The sequence below is a fragment of the Rhyacophila brunnea genome, unplaced genomic scaffold (genome assembly GCF_057557595.1).
Source record: "Rhyacophila brunnea isolate RB1 unplaced genomic scaffold, BYU_Rbru_1.0 scaffold_4, whole genome shotgun sequence".
NCBI lineage: Eukaryota > Metazoa > Arthropoda > Insecta > Trichoptera > Rhyacophilidae > Rhyacophila > Rhyacophila brunnea.
In genome coordinates, this window is record NW_028233068.1 from 30494190 (window position 1) to 30509543 (window position 15354).

General features: G+C 32.2%; 1 protein-coding gene across 3 annotated transcripts in view; it reads left to right on the forward strand.

The window, feature by feature from the left end:
• Window positions 1-15354, forward strand: part of LOC147067237 (ABC transporter G family member 23) — a 97957-nt gene that overhangs the window by 47236 nt on the left and 35367 nt on the right. For all 3 annotated transcript variants that reach the window (XM_085953790.1, XM_085953792.1, XM_085953791.1), the window contains 2 exons: window positions 921-1068; window positions 4540-4802. In XM_085953790.1, the coding sequence (XP_085809916.1) occupies window positions 921-1068; window positions 4540-4802 (411 nt within the window). The remainder of the gene's footprint in view (window positions 1-920; window positions 1069-4539; window positions 4803-15354) is intronic.

The window sequence follows — 15354 nt, forward strand, 5'->3', positions numbered from 1 at the left end:
AACTACTGAAGTTGCGGACATCCCACACATATCCATCGGGCTCATTAATAGTGAGACGTTTGGTCGATGCTCAATCATTCATACATGTCAGGTGTCCGACACCATCGCAAGCGTTGGTTTTTTTTATACTTATGATGACGTCAGACACCTCAATTAGTTTATAGAGTTTATAAAGCGTTGATATCTATCCTTGCAGATGTGACTAAAAAAATTGTAAATTCTACACTCGACTGCCTCTATCGCTATCCTCTGGAAATTGCTGGTAGTTAATGGCCGGATTCCTTAGTATAATAATACTAGTCGTTAAAATTTGCATATTAAGTATAAACCGCTGAGAACACAACATTAATATATTTATTATTATATAATGTACACCACGAAATGTAAATGTAGATGAGCAGACTACTTTACTAGAGTTTATAGCGTATGGGCTTTGCTAGCTTTAAAAAAGTTTCGGGTCTGAATTTGAAAGAAAATTTAAACTGCAAAGAAAATTTGCTAAGACAAAACACGCTATTGAAGCTATTCTTATACATCTTGAATCTGATATGGAACGAAATTTTCATACATTTGTGTTACGAAAGAAGAGTCACCAGGACGAAAAAATAGAACATGTATGAAAAGAAAGACTTTGAATCTGGTTGGGATTTTTTTTTTGAATAAAAATAGAAATTCTGGAGAATAGTTTTCATTATATTTATTTTACACTTCTTCGAGAAGTGGAATCAGCTTGAAGAGGCCTTCATCCAGCAGTGGATAGATTCAGGCTGATGATGATGATGGTGATGATATTTATTTTACACCTGACCCAGAATTAATTTATATTCAATTGGCAACCCTATTAATTGCTAACATACGATTTTTCTTGGCGGTATTATTTGATTTTCTGATAATAGTAAGTTATTTGTTTTTTTTTTCAGATACGGACTGCTTGGTTCATCAGGATGCGGCAAAACAACACTACTCTCATGCGTTGTCGGTGTCAGAGAACTGGCTTCCGGTACCATACAAGTTTTAGGGGGATTGGCACCCGGAACCTTTGCAGCTCGTATTGGATATATGCCACAGGTTTGTTTTTTTATAAATATATTCATTTCAATAAAACAAAGTGGTAATGGAATGCGAAGGTGATCTATAAATTTAAGCTTTGCAATTTTTATTGCATATTTTCCGAGATTTAATGGGCATGTCTACCTGTGTTATCAATTAGCCAAACTCCAACACCCCTAGTAAATCCGCTTCCAAGATTCATTTTTAAAAAATTGTTTTAGTTGACATTATATTTTTAAACAATTGCGAAAGTTTTTTTTTAATATTTGGTAACTAAGGTAAGTAACTAAGCAATTTTATGTCTAGGTAATAAAAAATCACTTAAAACCTATTTATCGAAGGCCATCCATCGATGGAAACTGTATGCGGTTTTGTACCGTGTGGCATAGGTACTAATTTTAGGTTTCTGTCCAAAGTAATGTATTTTCAATATAAACGTCTGACCGTATCGGTTTATAAACAATATACATTATTATAGTTAGTGTAAATTGTGAACCGAAATCATATGTACCGGTAGTGTTACATACTATACAACACCACATACAAGTTCTGTCTATGGATGACCTCTTTTTTTAGTGCGTGCATTAGATAATTGTATTTTAATGAACTAGTTCAAGGTTACCATTTACAAATTCAAAACAGCATGTTACTTTTTTTAAACCAGGCACCCTTCCGTCCAGTGCTTTTTATGATATTATAAAATATATGCATTTCCGCATCACGTTATTGTAAAAAAACGGTATTTTAATGAAAACACTTCCTGAATTGTTTATGGAACAAAATAAAATGATGGAATGAAAAATAAATCTGAAATGCCTCATTTACTGCCATTAATTAGGTAATAAAATTGTTATGCTCGTACGTATGCGTCATTCTTTTAAATATGCATGAAACACGTGACCTTGAAAAGGCTAAGAAGGTTTAAGGTGAATTCATATCTACAGAAATCGAATATGCCAGACACAAGACGCAACAGACAAAATTGTCGACTGTATTCACGTCATGCAAATAACGAATTATGCACAATATATCGCTTACTTAGGTACTCGTAATTGAGAAATCACCCACTTACATTTTTAATCAAAAATAAATATAGTAAAAAAGAAAAAAACTTTAAAGAACCACTTCCAATGCTGTACAGAAAGATCATAACATGCAGATAAAGATTATTTTTTTTAAATAAAATTGATTTTCTACAGGGTGTTATATACAATACTATTCTAAATTCATGTAACTAAATAATATTAATAACCATTGTTATGCTATGACATAATTAAGCACCTAAATGTAAACAATACTAAAATAATATAGTTATTCTCAGAGATAATGAACAAAGGTAACTTTTGAAATCCTCTCCTGAACTACCTATTAATAATTTTCTAATTGGGCTGCTTCTGCATTAAAATAACCATGTTTACCTTTTTGTGTTTCGCCGGTAGAAACAGTGTATAAATAATAATTATTAATATATCATGTAGGGCAACTCTCGTGGTGCAGTGCGTAATGCACTAGCCTTCCATCCGGGAGCCCTGGGTTCGATTCCCGATGAGGACACAATATATGTATGTGATCTTCTACAAAAGGCAAAGACATGGTTACTTATTAATAATTTAAAAAAAATAGATCATTTAAATATGTATATTATATTCAACAGTAAATTCTACAAGTATTTAGTTATTACCAATTATACAAATAACTACTTCAATACGTTCACAACATGACATTTTGTGTAAGTAGAGAATTTATGAAGTAAATAATATACAACAATACCCCGTTTACACGTACATGGATTTACTACTGACAGGACATATTATCACAGCCATAATAAGAAAATGCACATGCCAACGTGTATTATCATGTAAGTTGCAAGATTGCACGCACGAATCAAAAAGTTCGGAAGCTTCTGAATTTTCACGTGACAGCTGGGATTGCTCGATATATGCGCCTGCGCAGTAGAACTATAGTGGCGAACCTGCCGGTAAAAAAATGAACTACACCACGCAGACTCATTTTGAGGTTAACCGATTTTCCCGACCTGTCAGATAGCACTATAAAATAATAACATCGCGTCTCGCTTACTCTTGAATAATGAGATTGGCGAGACAATCAGCACTTTTACGTGTAAACAGTTATTATAGCGATAGTTTAAAATACACACTATTGCTACAAGTAAATCAATGCACGTGTACATGCACTATAAGACTAGTGAGAAGAATACCGGTATGTTAAGAAATTAAAATACATATATCTAAATTCAATTATTGAAAAATCAAACAATTGGTATCAACAATGACAGGTTAAACTTATTCCCGATTTAGTACAGGATACATGATCCTAAGGATACAGTAGATAAATAAGAGAACAGTTTTCGTTTACACTTCACTAAGGTCTGAAAAATAGGTAGCTGACTAAATAAGAATATCTTCCAACTTTTAAACTGTTAATGTATACCGAAGATTGGTTGGATAACACCACAGAAAAGAAATCTTTTTTTTTTTACTAGACTTTTTAAAACATAAAGTCGAACTTCAACTGATACCTAAGGGTTATATGAAATGGCCGAATGAAAATATCAATATCGGTAACATAACCAATAAACATGCATATAAAAATCTCTTTTTAAATATTAATATTTTATACTAAAAATAGCTAGATAGATATTCTTACATATTATGTAAACCTTTAAAAATATGTAAAGGTAATATATGTTAAGGATTCTTAAGTTTACAAATATCTAGTAGTTGAACTATTGGCACATTCTTTTTCAAATGATATTTCAATAAATATATATTAGTGTTCGTAGATGTGTATTATATGCCCCACTGGTAATTCCACCCAATATTTTATTATTTTATTGCACTTACATTTCTTTACGTAAGAAGTAAAATCAAACAAATAATGTTGCTCACTTTTTTGTTAAACAAAATTATATTTCTTGATTATTGTATAAGCAACTCTTTAGATAAAAAAATAAACACAGGCAAGGTCGTCGAAGGGCAATGAAGTAAACCGGACATCGTGTAACCGGACAAAATATACAGTCCTGCTTAATCTCGTATGTTAATCAATACATTTTCTATCCTCTTTCAATACTAAATATATTGTGATTTTTAAAACCGGTATTTTGGTATTGAAAAATGATGGGATACCGGTTTTTAAATACCGGTATTGCAAACTGTAGTTATGCCGCATGTCAACATGTCCACCAGACATCGCTATTTAATACCCACCATCCTCCGTATACGCCGCACGCTCCAATTATACCCACGACTCCTGAAAATAAAAAATCGCAACGTCTGGTGGTAGGTAGCGTCGGCAGACGAAGAATGAATAAGCTCATAGATATTTTTTTAAAGAATAATTTTGGTGTCTGCCAAGTTATGTATCTAACACGTACGATATCAGTTGATACCAATTTACTTTAATTCAGTATTCGTTAATAAAATTGACGTTTATATAATATTCGTAACCGTTTTGTTTTTGTTTCAGGAAGTGGCATTAGTCGGTGAATTCAGTGTCAAGAATGCCGTATACTTCTTTGGACGCATCTACGGTTTGTCAGAGTCCAAGATTGAGGAACGATTCACAGTACTGTCAGAACTTTTAGAATTACCAGATAAGAACAAACTCGTGAAAGACCTCAGCGGTGGACAGCAGAGAAGGGTGTCATTCGCCGCAGCTTTAGTACATGAGCCTGAACTGCTTATTCTGGATGAACCCACTGTCGGATTAGATCCTATGCTGAGAGATAAGTAAGATAAAATAATATCTATGTTATCTTTATTTGGTAACATGCAATTTGTACGAAAACACTTGCACGAAGTAAAATTAGTCAAAATCATCGGGCCGATTCACAAGGTTTTACAAATGGCAAGAAAACATTCATTTCAAATGGAAGTACCCATCGTAAATATTATGAAATATGTATATTGAATTGCACCTGTCGTGGTAGTAAAGTTTTGATACCGTGCTTACAAAATTTACATGTTATTTTACAATGTGTGTTTGAGTACAGAGAATGAACATATTAGATTGAAGGTGTGACTAACGTCCACATTTGGTTTTAAAAAAAACTGTTAACGATCCTTTTTTTGTGCTATCAAAATCTACAACGAATTGTAAAGCCAATTTGTTTTACATTGAAAATATAAATACAATTTCGAATTCATTTTCAATTCTCCGATTTTATCAAGAGTCGATAAAAAGTCCATTTGTTTTGAAAACTTCTCTGCTATTTGTGAATCGGTCTGATGTTTTCAGTCAATTTTTCTCCGTACTAGTTTCTTTGTAAAAAAAAAACCGGATATAACCTCTATTAACCGTAATTACTAGTTAACCTCTAAATAGTAATAAGGAATGTGTAGCTGACTAAACTATGACACTATTTTTTAATAATTTCATCGTCGTCTCGTAATAACCGCCCACAGTTGAGTAGTAAATATAACATCGGTGTGTTGCGGATTCGAATTCTGCTACTTGAGCAAATACAGATGTTGTTTTCTCAATGCATATTTTGATTAATAAAATGTTGAGAAAATGACTATCAAAAATTTGTCTTAAAAACTTTATCCAGATAACCTGAGTAGAAGTTGGATAGGCGACGAAAATTCACGCCGTCTTTTATAGCCAAGGATAAGATGTTTTTTTACTAAGCCATTCATGTTGTTATTTACCATGTATTTATACGACAGGTGGCAGGTATATAATTATATTTTTTACCGTCTCGAAACAAGAATTTTAAAATATATTAGTTTTCTTTTTTTTGGAGACCATTTTATTGTCAAAATTTATGATCAATAAGTATTCCATTTGCAAAAAAATTATAATTAATTTATAAAAATACGTAAATAAAATAACTTACCTGCTTATATATTTTTACCATTACAATAGTCGTATGATGATTGTATGTTATTATGTACATATTGTTAAATTCACATTAAAATAATGTTCAAATATTTTATAAATGATGATGGAACTGTGAGAATAGTAAATCAAAATATCGTATATTTTTAAATTTTCCCATATTTATTTAGTCATTTCCTTTACACAAACTTTAATGCATTCGTTATTCAATTATAACAAAACGTATAATATACCATACAGTAAATTACTATTTTCATTTCTGCGTGGAACATTCATATCTGTTGTTATAATTTACACAAATTAGAAGTTATATTAACGGATTTTAAAAATGAATGTTTGTTAGAAATTCGATCAACCCATTCGGTCCTTGCACTGAATTAAACAAGTAGACAATTTAAAAATAAACATGACCGGTTTATTTGCTTCAATAAACAATTGATTAATATATTCAGTGTAATCGAATAAACTAAAATTATGTGGATAGAGTAAAAAGCAACCATAATTTATTCAAACCTAATCATCAATAATTCATTCGACCAATTAAAATGGAGCAATTATTATATTACATATAAATATTTACCTATTTATCTATTAGTAATAATTATGTTTTAAATAAAATAACTGACTTAGAACGATATGAAATACATATTATATACTTCCTGGTTGAGACAGCCTACACAAACATGAATATTTATAATAACTAGCTGAGCCAGCTGGCTCTCGCCAGTCTGTCTCGCTAGGTCTTGCAGACGGCTTGGTGGTGTTGGATTTTAATATAATTGATAAGTATGCATAGATGGCGCAATAGTTTTCTCTTCGGGATGGGTTTTTTATTCACGTCAGACAGTTTGACATTTCACTAATAATAGTAGAATGAGGTTGCGGAATCCTTCATCCAGCAGTGGGTTGATCCTAGTTGATGATGATGATGATAACGATATGAGTATGTAGATAAATATAATATCACCAATTTTGATAAATACAGCAATTCAAATGACAGAAAGGAGTAGAATATGGGTATGGGAGGCCTTTATCCAGCAGTGGATTGGATCAGGTCAATGGTGATGATGACTATATTAATATGTAGATAAATATAATATCACCGATTTTGATAAATACAGCAATTCAAATGACAGAAAGGAATATAATCAGGCTAGGGAACCCTTCATCCAGCAGTGGATTGATCCCAGTTGATGTTGATGATGATGATAACGATATGAATATGTAGATAAATATAATATCATCGATTTTGATAAATACAGTAGTTAAAATGCAGAAAGGTATAGAATCAGGCTAGGGAGGCCTTAATCCAGCAGCGGATTGGTTCAGGTTGATGTTGATAAGGATGATATAAATAGGTATAGTATCACAAATTCGTTTAACTGCTAGTAGTAGAATCAGGTTGCGGAACCCTTCATCCAGCAGTGGATTGATCCTAGTTGATGATGATGATGATAATGATACGAATATGTATATAAATATAATATCACCGATTTTGATAAATACAGGAATTCAAATGACAGAAAGGAATAGAATCAGGCTAGGGAGGCCTTTATCCAGCAGTGGATTGATCCTGGTTGATAATGATTTAAATAATATGTATAACACCAATTATTGTTGAATACCTTTTAAATATGTTTGGGTTATATGAGCTAATTGAATGTATATAAGTTTCATTGGTTTAAAAAATTATCATTTAACAGCCATAAAAAAAATGTTACGTTATCAAATTTTGAAATAATATTCTATGGTTGATCCAGTGTTGTCATGTCTACTGAAATTTCAGTAGATCAACTGATATTTTTTTTCGAAATTTAAGAAATCTACTGATATTTGTGTTTCTCCATAACTGTAAATTAACTGATGATTCTTTTAATAATAAACTTGTAATGATTTACGCATGACCTTTTTTGATGTTATACACTTCTAAATTGACATAAAAAGCATTGTAACTCTACCCAAGAGCGCCATTTTACCCATTAATATCATCATTGCTTACAATAAATTAATATTATTAGTTATTGTTATTCTTATTAGTTTTAAATCATATCTAATAAACCACATTTTTCAAAATCTACTGATATTTTATGAAATCTACTGAATTTTTTGTCAAAATCTACTGAAATTTTAAATTTTGACTTGGCAACACTGGGTTGATTGCATAGTCAGTGTTTCCATGTCTACTGGAATTTCATTAGATCTACTGAAATTTTTGTCAGGAAAAGAAGAAATTATGATATTTGTGATGAACAAAAGTCACTTTTTACATGATTTTTTAAAGGACACTTGTGAGATTATGTCAATATGCACGCTTTCACCAAACACAATCGTTGAATTTAATACATTTTTGTCAATCTACTGATATTTTGAAGAAGAAATCAAAAAATCTACTGAACTTTGAAAATTTTAGTTGGAAACACTGGTTGATACCTTTTAAATATTTTTGGGTTATATAATGAGCTAATTAAATGTATATAAGTTTCATTGGTTCAAAAAAAAATCATTCAACAGCCTTACAAAAAAAAAAAGTGACATTACATTTTGAAATATTATTCCATGGTAATGTTAAAACGCCGATATTTCGTGCGCCCGCGTTTCAATGAAATGATCAGTTTTAATCAGAATTCGTATAAATGTTATTATTTATTTGAATAATTATAGTTATCTATGGGTACTTGTTATAAATGTGAGTTATTATATAGTGCTGTGCATTTTTAAATCATTATGAGACGTAAATAATATCACCTGTGATCTGTGAAACAACAAATGACGGATGGTACCTAGTTTTTAAAAGTGATTTTTTTGTGACTGTGTTAATTTTTATAAAATTGTGCTCACTTCAAATTATAGTCACTCGAATGCATCTGATAAGTAAATATGTGGTGAGTCAATTGAAATACCGTAGTTTAGTATACATAGCGTGATAAATACGCGCAGTGTCAAAAGACTTCCTTTCCGTCAGAGGTGTAGAAACTTAACTTAAACAAAGCACTTAATTCATAAAAATTTAAATAAATCAGTTCAAATATGTTTATCGGTTAATCTTATTATGATTAGTTTGTGAAAATTGATTGTATATATCGGTTAAAACGCATTTTAAATTTAAAGCAGCCATCTTTGTTTAGTTGGTTTGAGTGTTGCAAACATTGTGAAAAAATAAATTCCCATATTGTCAATAAAGTCACGTTCGTGCCGGAAAGCTTTAGAGAAACATCAATATTATATCGCAAGATACGAGGGTGGGTCAATAATTCCTTAGAAAAAAGCATTAAAACAGTTTTTATTTTTGTATTTTTTTTTTATTTCTCAACATAATCTCCTTGGAGCTCAATACACTTGGTTAGACGTTTCTCAATTTTTTTTAAACCGTCAGAAAAATAAGTTTTCGGAAGGTCCTCAAAATAAGCATTTGTCCGATCGATGACTTCTTCATTTGAAAAAAAACTTTGTCCACTTAGCCATTTTTTTAAGTTTGGGAAAAGGAAAAAGTCACTGGGGGCTAAATCTGACGAATACGGTGGGTGGTCGACCAATTCGAACTTCAATTCTTCAATTTTAGCCATTGATCGTAAACATGTGTGAACACGGGCATTGTCCTGATGAAAGAGGATTTTTTTCCTGTTTAAATGAGGCCGTTATTCTTCAATTTTGTTTTTTAGCTGGTCCAATAAAGATGCATAATAATCCCCTGTTATTGTTTTTCCTTTTTCCAAATAGTCAACGAAAATAATTCCACGTGCATCCCAAAATACAGTAGCCATAACCTTACCAGCTGATTTTACGGTTTTCGCCTTCTTTGGACATGGTTCGCCTTTCGCAATCCACTGCTTTGACTGTTCTTTCGTCTCGGGAGTATAGTGGTGTATCCATGTTTCATCTACAGTCACAAAGCGACGAAAAAATTCATCCGGATTGCGTTGCATGAGCGACAACAGGGCTTTAGAGGCCACCACCCTATTGCGTCTATTGTCGACTGTGAGCAAACGCGGCACCCATCTTGCAGAAATTTTTTTCATGCCCAATTTGTCATGTAAAATAGAAATGACGCTACCTTTTGAGATCCCTGTAACCTCAATTATCTCACTCAACTTTAATCTTCGGTCACTTAACACCATATCGTGGATTTTATTGATCATTTCTGGTGTAGTCACCTCTACAGGACGTCCTGAGCGTGGCTCATCCTTTGTTGATGTACGACCACGTTTAAATTCATTTAACCAGTTATAGTTGCAAGTGAAGGAGCAGATATGCCGTGAACTAAATCCAACTCATTTTTTATCTCCTTTGCTGTTAACCCTTTTATATTAAAATGTTTAATAACAGCTCTAAACTCAATTTTCTCCATTTACCATTTTTCCATTTTCCACAAGCAAATTTTTTTTTTTAATGTACGAGAAACACACAACAACCCGACCAATCTGATTGAAACTTCACAGCATACTGAATCGGTAGTGCCGCTGCATGAAAACAAACCGCTTACAGTACTAGTCGCGCCACCTGTCGGCTTTTCTAAGGACTTATTGACCCACCCTCGTAACTTAAATTCGGAAAACCCTTTCTTTCACACTCTATTCGACCGTTTTGAATTAAGAACATTTAATTAGTGTGTTTGACGTTTGAACCCATCGGACATAACGAATAAGGCACACAATCGCTCGCAAAAACGGGCAAAGCTGTAGGATAATAATATATAGGAGATAATACAATTATTAGAACAACAACTTTTTAATTTGTTTACATTATGTAGCATTAAAATTATAAGTTACCTACATGTTATTATCAATCACAAAAAATATATTATATCGTATGATATATAAATAAATAGAAAATTTATTACTTAATGGAAACAGTCAACATGATAACTTTTCAGGATACCGAAAAAATACCAGTTGATAAAATGCGTAGCAAAACCCGTTTAATTTATGCAAATATTATTTTACCTGATAATTTTTATCATTAACCTTTTCAATACCAAAATTTTATCATAATATACTCAACACTCTAAATACTATGACGTTAATTTAGGAAATAACAATCCAAATCTGTTTTCCACGTCATGTTAAATTAAGATTTGGTTAGATTAAATATTTTTTTATTATTTCCTGTAAATGTTTTTTATTGTCCTGAAAATGCCGTATTTTTCCACGCTGATAGATAATAAAATTCCTTCGAACAACAACTCAACCACAACATAATATGCATTGAAGTTAATCCCTTCAAACCAAAACCCGCCACGCACCACACCCGGTCTTAATCGAGCGTATCACGTAGCCCTACATTGGCGATATGAAGCATCTAGTTAAGTTTTAGGCCGGGAATGCCCTAGGAGAAGATACCCAAGACTTAGGTTGCTACGCTCAAAGTGAGCTCTGACTAAGTTTAAAGTTACTTTCTAATGCAGAGTGCCGGGGAGAGAAGAACACAGGGAAATTATGAAAATAAAAATATTCTAGTGTATATAAAACAAAATAATGAAGCTAAACATACGGACAGCAAAAATTATGTGAAGAGATCTTCACACCCGCAGTAAGACGCCGCAATTTTTTTAAATGCAAGATAATTGGCCTTAGTAGCAACCAAGTCGGATGGCCCGATGGGCCCAACAGTTGGTTGGACCGACCTGAGCATCTCTTCCCGTTCGGAGCACATTCTAAGACATTCCCAGAGGATGTGGTTGGCATCCTGAATCTCCCCTCCGCATGGACATGTCGGACGGCTTACACGTCCACGCTCAAAGAGCTTGCCAGCGAACCCACCGTGTCCGGTCACAAATTGACTGGTGTGATGGTCAGGAGTCAAATATTTGGTTATCTGCAATCGCCATTTAATATTTGGAAAAAACATAATATATGTGTGCCATAATATGTAACATAATATGCAGTATAAATCTATTTCAATAAGTATTATTAATTATGTGTTAGGTATCCCCAATAGGACTTATATATCCAATACAGCAGCTGCAATCCCGTTTGAATTTTAATAATAATCCGCTGCCTAAAATACTCATCCAAACGACACTCACCAGTTTGTTTTCTGCAAACGATGCATATTTTTTACCATTATCTGAAATGAACATTGACGTTCAAATGTTTTAAATCTAATAAGCAGGAACTACATGTTAGCGGCACGTGTTTTTTTTATTTTACGTTCGCACACATATTGAAAAAACAACATGTGAATTTATTTGATCGAGGATTCGAACCCGGAACCCACGACATTATAAGCTGATACGCCACCATTCAGCCATCGCTGGGATCTATATTCTATGATATTCTAATATGTTTTTAAATGTGTTCGTCAATAAGCACATCAGCTCTAGTTATCAATATATACGGTACCTACTCATCATTTAGATGTTTTTATTTTTTTTAATGGCTGGTGTGCTATTTTTTAAATATGCACAGGCTAAAGAAGTAGTGGGCACGTCTTTTTGTCTTATGCGCCGGCTACGGGCTCAAGCTTTACCGCGATCTTGCCTGAGCAAATCGGATTAGGTATATGGGGAAGCCCGTGTGTATGGACGGGAAAACTGTTGCTCACGCAAACCGAAAAGCGCTGTAAAAATGTTCCGTATTTTTTGCACAAACTATATCACAAAGACAAGACAAGTCGCTGCCGTCTAGCCGGCGCTTTACTATGTTATTCCATAAAGTATTTGATAATAATATATAAACTTTACATTATAGAGTAACACTCTACCAAATATTTATCTTGTATGAGATGGTCTCCATCTCAATCATGAGAACTCGCTGGTAAATAATATGTTTTGTAAATTGACGGGGGGGAAATATACAGTTCAATTCCTGATAGCTTTGTACTGTTTTCGGGTCATTAAAACCAACTCCTATGAAATATTACAAAACTCTCATCAATTATAATGCAAGTGTCTGATACTTCTAGTAATTAAAAAATATATTGTTGGAAACAAGGCTTCAGCCCGCTTATTATTTTATGTGATGTATATTTCGTTCAATGATAATAATTACAACATGTATAATTTGTTAAGTTAAAAATCAATGGATAATAAACTTTGATACTAAACACAAAAAAATGTTAGTTACGTTATGTTATTTTTTGACATTGGGGGGTCAACAGCCTATGCCCACTCTCATTTTTATGTATTATGGACTACTTTAAATATGACATTAGTCATTTTTTATAAACTATCAAATGATATCATTAGAGTGACAAATTATTGATAAATCGTGAAATATTTTTTAAGCATATAGGTACCTACCTACCTACAAGAATCAGCGGAAAATAGTCGCTACTAAAAGATTATTTAATATTTACGTTAATTTGTGTAAAAAAATTATTTATTAAAACTAATTTTGTTAATATAATATAATAGGAATTTTGATATAAATTGTTTAAATAATAACGTAACATAGAAATGGCATATGTTAATAGTGTTTTAGTGGTCTAAAAATGTATAAAAATAGCTAGACTAACACAGTAATATAAAAATCAGATTTCTTCTTTGGCCATAGGTATCCGCCCCTTAGTTGGAGCATATGGACACCACGCGACGCCTCCAAGAATCCATGTCGCTCGCCAGTTTTCTTGCATAGTTCCAGATGAAACCAGCATCCTGTAGCTGCACCATATTCACTATATAGATAATATTTAGCGGCCTTTTAGGACGCCGGAATTAGTTTGTACAAACAACTGGCATCACCCATTCCTGTGTGTTTGCATTTTTTATTTGCTCACCATTTATGTTTGTCGAAAAGGCATTCTTCGTTACGTATAAGTGTAGCATTTTTTTTCTAATAGTTAAATAAAAAAAACTTTTTCAATACAGTATAAGATGAAAGAACAGATCCTATTACTACTCACTTGAGATACTTAATAGAACCTAATAATCCTATGAAATTCAAAAACTGAAAAATAATTATGTAGGTATTTAAGTTTCAATAAAAATATTGGTGCTTAGTTAAAACTTAGTTGTTTCCATCATACAACTTAATTACTTTCAGATCAATTCGTAAAAACGTTCATAATTATTGTATGACGTGAATAATTATTAATGACATGCAAGCGCGGATTGGGTGACGACCGGCCCCGGTGAGAAATTTAAGTCAATCGGCCACATAAAATATATATAACCAAACAATAACATTTAAATAAAAAAATTAAATCCTATTGTCTATCCTATATTACGGCTGGGAGAGTAACAAAATGTAAAAAAATTACAACAGAACAAGGTGCCATAAATTATTGCATAAATCAACAATTTTTAAAGTGTGTGATAATATTTGGATTATACCAATTCATTTGTTCACAATGTGAAATTAAAATAGTTTTCCAAAAAAACATGAATTTCAATCTCGTCGTTCTACCCAAATTAAATTTCTAACCTGTTAATCTACCCCGAATATAATGTACCTATATGTTTGTATATTTGCATACAGTATTTTTTTCTTACTTTGTTCTTTTGAGTGTTTTAAACTTTTAATAGTTTAAATATATATGAAAACCCATAAAATATATGCATATTAAAATTACGCGTAATATTGTCTTCACTTATGAATTATTTGCATGCTAAATATTGCACACTGAGAAAATTTTACATAACAGTCCTCGAATACATCAATATTAACACATCAACTTAACGTTTATTGAAGAAAACACGTGGAACTGTTGTCTCCAAATTGAAAAGATTCTTTGTGTATCCAAGTAAACACTGTATTATATAAATGTACGCTTATTTCCTGCATTATTCAATTGAATGGTGCACTTTGTTGCGTTGTTGGTGCAATAAAGATGTAAAACAAAACGTGATATCTCAAACACGTGGAAAATTATTACTCAGTATTTTTTTTAGTATTCAATATAGCTGTGTAGCCGCAGTGTACTGTGTAGCTGGAGATATAAAAAAACCACTTTTTGCAAATGCATTATATTAAATTCATATTTTTATAAGCGTATTTATGCTAAGTTTATTAAAACTAGCAATTTTTTCATCATTAAAATTGGAGTTGGACTTGGTTGGGTGTACTAAAAATACGTAAGACGAAATAATAATAAAAATCCTATCAATAACAAGTCATCCATTAAAATTAGACGTTATCAATATATTTACCGTTGTCGTTTAACGTATACATACTAATTCGCACAGAGTACATAAAAACGGAAATGTTAGATAAAAACAGGTACTGGCTAATTGAAGCTATTTCTTTTCCGTTCGCTTACTGTATGCGAAATATTCATAGTATGTACCTACTAGTGTAAAAATATTAAAAATCTCGACTTACAAAGTGTTTTCACAATCCATCTTATCAAATCTTTGACTCTTAGAGCCAGTTCGGGCCATTCAGTGCGTGCCTAATCAGCTATTCTTACATTCAATTAAATATGCAGTGATGACGACTGCTTGTTGAACGGATATACAGAATTATAATAACGAACGGAAAGAATAACAGTATAAACTTCACTACA